This window comes from Copadichromis virginalis, linkage group LG22 (genome assembly GCF_057382275.1).
Source record: "Copadichromis virginalis isolate Kocher_CV1m ecotype Utaka linkage group LG22, C_Virginalis_male_GT1.1, whole genome shotgun sequence".
NCBI classification, from domain to species: domain Eukaryota; kingdom Metazoa; phylum Chordata; class Actinopteri; order Cichliformes; family Cichlidae; genus Copadichromis; species Copadichromis virginalis.
In genome coordinates, this window is record NC_140638.1 from 29442793 (window position 1) to 29452038 (window position 9246).

Sequence of the window (9246 nt, forward strand, 5' to 3'; positions counted from 1 at the left end):
TTTTATGCAGGACATTTAACGAAGAAAAGCCTATGAAACATATACATTCAATACAAAGGTTGCAATTATAAACAATAAGGACCATTAAGGGTCAGATTTACTGAAGTCTGCAGGAGCCAAAAGCCTTCTCTGGACATTTAAAAGCTACTGTGTTTAGTGAGAGGCACAGTGTCAATTTGTGACTGTCAGTTGTGAATAGCACTATGTATTCATTAGAGTTTGACTTAAGTAAGTCTGTCCAATAGCATATAACATTTCATAAATTGTATTTATTATATTTAGCTTCTGTATAACTCCTTCCCTACTCCCTGTTTAGGATTTTTGTGACTGCAGTAAAATACCCTCCATCCATTACTTATTCGAGCAGAACTTTACTGAAGTAAAAATTAATCCTAAGACTGCAATACAGCAAAGGACTTTACTAATGAACACTGATTATAAAGAAAGTTAATCACATTTTTATCAGTTAATAGAGATCATAATCTTGAGCTTATCAAGCATTCTGTGTTTTTATGGAAGGCAGCAACTCAGTAATAAATAGTTTTGTTCCAGCGGTGTAATGCTCAAAATTCAGCTGTGAGTTTAGAAAACTGTTAAGAGCTATAACTATATCAGGAAGTTATGGCATGGAATGGAAAACACAGTTACAGTTAACATTTATAGATCTGCACAACTTTGTCTGTTGTTTTAATCAATGGTCGCATGGTCCGGCACAAAGAATTGGGCGACAGCATTTTCTACTTTCTTTTCATAAAAGATGGTGCAAATTATACTATGCTAATTTAGTTACATGTCCAACAAAGTGGACGCCATGTACTGAGTATATTACTACTGCATTTCATACCACTACTGTAACTTTGTTGTTCTGGATAAACCTGAGCTGCAGTTACATTTTTAGTGTAAATAAATTGATCCATCCATCCATCCATTCGCTTCCGCTTATCCTTTTCAGGGTCACGGGAGCCTATCCCAGCTGTCATAGGGCGAAAGGCGGGGTACACCCTGGACAGGTCGCCAGTCTGTCGCAGGGCCAACACATAGGGACAGACAACCATTCACACTCACATTCACACCTAGTGGCAATTTGGATTATCCAATTAACCTATCCCCACAAGCTGCATGTCTTTGGACGGTGGGAGGAAGCCGGAGTACCCGGAGAGAACCCACGCAAACACGGGGAGAACATGCAAACTCCACACAGAAAGACCACGGCCTGATGGTGGAATTGAACTCAGGACCTTCTTGCTGTGCGGCAACAGTGCTAACCACCGTGCCACCGTGCTGCCACGCAAATAGCCATAAATAAATTGATATTAATTGATATTTGTTATTAGAATTCATTTTTCTGATGGGAGCGGGCTTGTTCAGGGTGGTATGCATGTAAGCTTCTGTAGTGCCAATGTGGATCAGCAGGGGAGCTGGCTCCAGGGAGGTGTACTTGTCTTCACCCCAGAGGAAAGGGGACAATCTCCTGGGTCTGGGGGTGGATTGCCCATTAACTAACAGGATTAGTTAATAATAGCAGTAGTGTCAGTGGATCTCAGGATGTTTTAAAGGAGCTGTGGATGTCATATGTATTCTAATACTTTGCAAAGTAATGCAGTCTAGTTCCTGCCCGATTAACTACAGGCTTTCTAGGATTTTCTACAGGGGGGAAAAAAGGAACATACTCTTCAGTATTACTGAAATTTACAGCACTTAGGTATGGAGGTCCAGGAGTGATAAAATTAATTGGTACCACTTTACAATAAGTCTCCCCTTATAGATGCTAATAAATAGTTTATAGCTATATTATTAATTAATCTGTAAATGCTTTATAAACCATTATTAATGGTTTATTATGCATTAGTCAAGGGTGAGAAAAAGAAAAAAAACTGACCGGTTTCTTGCCAAATAATGAGCCAAATGTGTTCACCTATATATTTCATCTAGAGTTGCTATATTAAACATTTCAGACTAAGTTACTATCCTGTAAGCACAATCAGCATTTGTAAACATATTTTTTATCATATAAAATTGTACTTCATAAATGCATTATAAATATCCACAACTATCAATCGGAGCTTTGTTGTAAAGTGTAAAGCATAAAACCATTTATTAATGAATAATAAATATTTATAAATGCCATATGGGAGCCTTATTGTAAAGTGTAAAGCATAACACCATTTATTAATGACAAATAAACATTTATAAATGCCAAATGGGAGACTTATTGTAAAGTGTAAAGCATAACACCATTTATTAATGAATAATAAATATTTATAAATGCCACATGGGAGCCTTATTGTAAAGTGTAAAGCATAACACCATTTATTAATGACAAATAAACATTTATAAATGCCAAATGGGAGCCTTATTGTAAAGTGTAAAGCATAAAACCATTTATTAATGACAAATAAACATTTATAAATGCCAAATGGGAGCCTTATTGTAAAGTGTAAAGCATAACACCATTTATTAATGACAAATAAACATTTATAAATGCCAAATGGGAGCCTTATTGTAAAGTGTAAAGCATAACACCATTTATTAATGACAAATAAACATTTATAAATGCCAAATGGGAGCCTTATTGTAAAGTGTAAAGCATGACACCATTTATTTATGATCAACAAACATTTCTAAGTATTACTGGGCATTACTATAAAAAGTATAAAGCACCAACAGTTATTTAGCATTGCTAAACTTATATACAAGCCCTTTAAAGATAGCTAAAACTATATTAAGGAAACAAATCCCATCCCTAAATTCACCACTGGCATAAAACAAAGGAAAATTATAATAATTATAATATAATAAATTATTATACCTTAACTGAAACTGCACAGCTGTATTATTTACTCTACACACATTTATACAAATCAAAACATAAAAAAAAACTATAAAATAAACTAACAGGTAAATCTCTTAGTTGTGTGGAAACTCAACACATATGTGAACAGATCTTTGAAAAATGATTGGTTTTGCAGATCTTTTCTTCAGTTCAATATGCTCAAAAAACAAAACCACTTAGAACAAATTAGGGTTTCAGACAGATTTCCCTCTTTGAATTGGAAGCAAAGTACCAGCGGCCTTCATACTTTCTATTTTGTTTTTTACTTCATCACTGCCTTGAATTGCAGCCTCACATCGCTTAGCAAAAGCTAGTACCGTCTCTCCACTAGGCCTGTTGGACAGTAGCTCCTGGTAGACATTGGGGACCGCAATAGCAAGCTCCCCAACTGATGAAGTGGACACAACAGTGTTCCTGTCGAGCCCATGCTTCTGAAAAGCTTTGGTCATGGTCTTCGTCTTTGGAAATGTCTTGAGGAGGGATTTGTATCGCTGCACAATGTCATTTGGCGTTTGAACTAAAAATGAAAACAAAGCAAACTAGAAAAATTTGCATTTCCTGCGAAAATGCTGTGTGGATGCCTTAACGCTGAAGATGTCTGCTGAAAAAAGCTGAAAAAATTGAAAAAAAAAAAAAGCAAAGAATGTTGCTCTGAGCAGGATTCGAACCTGGCCCTTCTGGTACTCAAGGCAGGTTCTCATCTCACTGCGCCAACATCTTTCCGACAAAGAAAAGGTGGATAGACTGATAATTGTGCTGAAATGAGCAGAAGAGGCTGAGAATTGTGCTGATAAGAGGTGAATAAGAAGAATTTCTGCTGAAAAGAGTTTAATCAGCAGAATTTCTGCTGAAAAGAGTTGAATGAGCAGAATTTCTGCTGAAAAGAGGTTTTTTGCTGAAAACAGCTTAAAAAGCTTGGATTTGTGCTGAAAACAGCAGAAAAAACTGAAAATTGTGCTGATAAGCGGTGAAAAAGCTGAAATTTGTGTTGAAAAGAGTTAAAAAAGTTTAACTGTTAAGTGAAAGAAATGTTGCCACAACCTGGATTTAAACCCGGGCCTCCTACTCTGAGAACGGCTGCTTATCTCACTGAGCTAAAACATGGCTCAGCCAAGCAAGCAAAACTTGTGATCACACTGATAATGTGGTCCTATTCAGCAAAATGGGCCAAAAAATGACATAAAAAGCTTAATATCTGAAAAAGTATAAAAGTTATGACTACCAAAAGTCATAGCAGGCATCAGGAGAAAGAGCTGAACAGTTTAGAGTTTGAATGGTGAAAAACGGCTGAAAACTGAGGGAGTAGTTAAGCGGCAAAGAAAGTGGCAACTTGAAGAATAATAAAGGATAAAGAATAAAGAGAAACATCCACATCCACACAATAATTAGAAAAGCAAATGCTCAAAGCATACTAATCTATATATATATATATATATATATATATATATATATATATATATATATATATATATATATATATATATATATATACACACAGACAGATAGATAGATATGTATATATGACGTAGTGAACACAGAGTAATTTTTAGAACAAATTAAAATCATAATACTATCTTTTATGTCACATTTATAGTATCCTCTTCTGTAAAATCTTCTCTTCCAAAATCTTTTGCTCACCACGCTGCTGGAGCTTCTTCTGCTCCTTCTTGGGTTTCTTGGCTTTTGAATGCTTTTTGTTGTATTTGTGCTTTCGCTTCTTTGGGGATGAAGATGAGGATGACCACACAGACGATACAGATGAAGATGCGAAAGATGAATCTGAGTTTTCAGAAGCCTTCGAGGAAAATGGATCATTGAATGGTTCGTCTTTAGGTTGCTCTGCAGGATGTAAACAACAAAATGGCTGGTTTTAGAAACAAGTCCCCTGTTTAAGAGAATGAGGATTTTGTTATAGAAAATCAACATGTGAATAAGGTGTACATATACACACACACACACACACACACACACACACACACATATATATATATATATATATATATATATATATATATATATATATATATATATATATAAAAAACCTATATTAATTCTGATTGTAAGGCTGTTACATTACTAGTTCAAGTTGGAGTTATGATCTTATGAACTATGAAATTGAATCAGTCAAGTTAGACTTGGCTGAACTGAATTTGGAACCAGATCTCTTTAGGAATGAACTAGCACAACACTTAAAGTTAACTGACTAAAATCTTTTAATCAACACAATGACAATAAGGGAACTTCACTGGGATTGATAAATTATCTAATGTTTATTTGAAGACTGTAAAATAAAAACAATGTTCATGGAACAAGTCTAGTTTCATACTTGTAAGGGATGATAGCTGACTTCGGAGAAAATCTCTCTCTCCTTCCAATTCTTCAATTCTCTTCTTTTGCCATTCCAGTTTCTCCTTAAGAAAAGTCAGTTTCTCTCGCTCCTTGTTAAGAAGGGCAGTTGCAGTAGGGGCAGGATTAGAAGAAGAATCTAAAGAACAAACAATTATTAAATTACAATACTAAAATAATTTATAATCTAAACTTGGGAAACTCAAATAAAATATTGATTAAAAACGGTTACAACTTGAATTTATAAAAAGCCACTTTGTAAAAATTATGTTATATACACCTGTGGTGGTTCAGGCATTTCTAAAACAAGGCAAATAATTCTTATGTGTACTGCCTTACCAGGGTGTTTAATATAAATTTAATGATGCACATAAACAAAACTAAAAATATACTGTACAACTAAGTGATATAAATCGTTTGGAGTAACCAATAGTAATAGAGCTATTCACATGTTATGTGATGTTAGTTAGCCACTGTAGCTAGCAGCCAAATGGCTCGGTAGCTAGCTAGCTAGCATTATACTCACCTTCATGTCTAACTGCTGACGTCGTTGGCTTAGTGCAATCTAGATCATCCAGTCTCTGCTTTTTGTATCTCTTCGAACGTGTGCTAACTGTGTAAGTCGCAGACGCACACAAATTTTTATCTTCTGCTCCATCCATGGCGCAAGAACTTGAACGAGCGCCTTCAGTGTTTCTGTTCGTGCCCCTTTGGCTTGACCTTCCAGAGCGCTCCACTGCCTGTCGCGCTCTGAGAGGAGGGGCTTTCCTTAATAAAGTTAACTGTGATTGGATGGTTGTATAAGCTCCTCTGCGTTTAAATTAAATTTGTTTTCCCTCCCTTTGGCGGCAGAACATATTTCTTTAGCATGAATCCAGCGGGTTAGATCTACATAACAAAGTCGGAGATAGGGCTGGGCGATATGACCCAAAATTCATATCTCGATATTTTTTAGCTGGATGGCGATATAAGATATATATCTCGATATTTTTTTTAAGCCATAAAGTAAGAACAAAAAGAGAGTTCTTAGTTAAAGCTGTGTCCCAGATGTCACACAGGCACTTTTATTAACATACAGCACAGATGTACATGAAAAATTACTCAAAAATAAATTATGAGCATTCATTAAATAATAATGCTCCATAAATAAAATAAAACAATGTTGTTTTTGTGCATAACAAAGAGCTCACAATTGGGCAGTCAAAATGTAAACTAAAAGACGCTGAGCGTAATAACAAAGACAGACAGATTTCACAGCAGCTCTATTTCCAAGTTTTACTGTGTGACTGACAGCCTGGAGTTTGAAATCCACTTCATAACCACGTCTCTTACAGGTGCTATTTATGGTCCTTATACACACACAATACGGTAATATTACGTTGAAGCACAGTACGTATCACTCCGCGAGGCTCCTCGGTAGCCGTAATGCGCCGACAATCTATCAAGCGGTGCAGCTCCGTAGCTGACCAAAATCGTACTCAAACATTTTTGACAGATTGCTGAGCGCCGCGTACCACATAAAATCGGTTCGCGTCCATCAAGCACAACCAGAATTCATACATAAGGCGCGCTGTCAACTTTTGAGAGAATGAAAGGATTTTAGACTATGCAGCCCGTAGGGACTAGCGCGGTTAGCTCATTAGCATGGTTAGCTCGTTAACACGTTGACGCCGTCCAGCCCCACGCATGGGGCGATGCGCAGTAACTCGTTAACGGAGATTTGCCGTGTCCATCTTGTCGCTGCCTGCACGTGAAGCGATGGGGGAGGAGGGGGAGTTGTGTTCAGTGAAGGATAGAGGCGAGGAGGAGTAATGCTGCGTAGAGACAAAAGTAGACGAAAGAGAGGCAAACTTGCGGCTCCACAACTATAATTATAACGTAACATAGACTATATCGATATAAAGGATATTGTCACATCTTATATCTCGTATAAAAATATATCGATATGTTTTAAAAACTCGATATATCGCCCAGCTCTAGTCGGAGATACATTATAACAGGTGAGACAATCCTCTTTTTTGCGTGGGACTATTTTTGATTATAGGGCTTGTTTTATATAGCATGTGAAGTTCTTTAACTCTGAACCGATTTGCACTAGACTCCCATAGAGTATTTTACGGTGTTTCGAGGTGATAATAAAATAAATTACTCATTTTTTCCCACCAGAATGTCTCTGGGAATGAGATTGCGCGCCAGAATAGAAGGAAAACAAACTAAATATAAGGCACTAAGGCTCATTAAATGGCTGCAGAAGAAACACCTGCTAAAAAAGAAGCTTAGATGTCCTGTTTGTCACCATAAGATGAAAATGATTTCCGTGGTGAAGAAAGACCAATATATGTGGTATGTATAATGCATGATAATGTAGTGCATGTAGTAAATATAACAAAATATTTCGGTTATCAATGCAAGAGGGAGCATTAACCTCTTTTCATTATTATTTTCTTCATACTTAATTTTGTGATTATCTTTTCAATTAATGCTCTTGTTTAAGGGTCCATTTCTTTACTTAACTCATTTGTATGTTCTCAGGTGCTGCAAAAGAGCAAGTCATAGGAAAGTTTCCAGAACAATTAGAACTGGCTCCCTCTTTGAGAAATCAAAAACATCTCTTTTCAGTTGGATGAAGTTCATTTACAGGTATATGTAGATGTAGACATTAATAGCAATGCACCTTTCATAATTGAACACCAATACGAGACTTGTGAAATAAAATTAGGGCCTCAGAAAGTAATAATTGCCTGGATTTCTATCACAGATTTTCACAAGGGCTCAGGCTCAGACAAATAGATATGATCGATGATGAAGTGGCTGGCAGCTCCAGAACACTAAGTAGCATGGCAAGACACATTCGACATGTTTGTATATGTGCAATTAAAAGACACAGAATAAACAATGGACACCGTCTTGGTGGTGACAGAGAATTTGTGGTTATAGATGAAAGTTGTCTCCGTCATCAGCGAAAGGTTGGTAAACTCTCAGACAGGTTTGTTAGAATCAATGCAGATCTGAATGTGTCCTCTAAACATGGAAACCTTTACCATAAGTAAAAAAAATTAGTAGAAGCAACCATCTTTTTGAATGTTTCTTTGTAGATATTCTGTTTAATTTTATTCTTTTTGTTTTCAGTATGCACGTGGACGCTTTCGAAATGCATGGAAAAGGAAGAAATGGGTATTTGGAATGATGGGAATTAAAGACAAAAGGCGAAGGCTTGTGTTAAAACTTGTTGAAAAACGATCAAGGCGCCACCTTGTTCCTCTGATCAGACAGCATGTTAAGTTGGGTAGTGCCATTATCAGTGATGAGTGGAGAGCCTACAAGAATGTTTTGACAAACATAGGGTACAGACATTACACTGTAAATCACAGCAGGTGGTTTGTAGATCCTCAATCTGGCAGTCATACACAGCATATCGAAAGGGCTTGGATGACCATCAAAGGACATGTCCGTAGACTAAGAGCAAATCGCACTGAGAAGTTGCTGGAGGAACACCTGATGGTTCTTGAGTGGTCATCTTGGCTTGGTTCGCGACACCCTGATGGACCACTGGGACGCTTATTTAAGGACATACAAAAAATATTTCCAGTTTGAACCAGTCTGGCATGAACTTTTTTTGGAGTGGGTGACTGTTTGGTGTTTTAAAAAACACATTTAATGTTACATGTGTTACTCTTACAATACATTTTTGACAGTAGTTAAATGTTATTTCAAGCACTGATTGTAATTTAGGTCTAAGTGTTATAAATGGTGACATTATACATTTAAGACTCACTTTTGGCAATTAAATGTTTATTAGTGATTAATAAATGGTGTTATGCTTTACACTTTACAATAAGGCTCCCATTTGGCATTTATAAATGTTTATTTGTCATTAATAAATGGTTTTATGCTTTACACTTTACAATAAGGCTCCCATTTGGCATTTATAAATATTTATTATTCATTAATAAATGGTGTTATGCTTTACACTTTACAATAAGTCTCCCATGTGGCATTTATAAATATTTATTATTCATTAATAAATGGTTTTATGCTTTACACTGTACAACAAAGCTCCGATTGAT

The 9246-nt window shown here is 36.2% G+C and overlaps 2 protein-coding genes across 2 annotated transcripts; one reads left to right on the forward strand and one right to left on the reverse strand.

Annotated features, from left to right (window-relative positions):
• Positions 1–2612: 2612 nt before the first annotated feature.
• Positions 2613–5859, reverse strand: LOC146683614 (coiled-coil domain-containing protein 106-like). Its single transcript, XM_085446119.1, has 4 exons — positions 5706–5859; positions 5160–5318; positions 4472–4672; positions 2613–3350 (listed from the first exon to the last, which is right to left on the reverse strand). The coding sequence occupies exons 1-4, from the start codon at positions 5839–5841 to the stop codon at positions 3028–3030; spliced, it is 819 nt and encodes a 272-aa protein (XP_085302245.1). The 5' UTR covers positions 5842–5859; the 3' UTR covers positions 2613–3027.
• Positions 5860–7195: 1336 nt separating this feature from the next.
• On the forward strand, positions 7196–8940 carry LOC146683615 (uncharacterized). The gene is made up of 4 exons (XM_085445954.1): positions 7196–7522; positions 7712–7819; positions 7938–8145; positions 8309–8940. The coding sequence occupies exons 1-4, from the start codon at positions 7347–7349 to the stop codon at positions 8771–8773; spliced, it is 957 nt and encodes a 318-aa protein (XP_085302080.1). The 5' UTR covers positions 7196–7346; the 3' UTR covers positions 8774–8940.
• Positions 8941–9246: the final 306 nt, after the last annotated feature.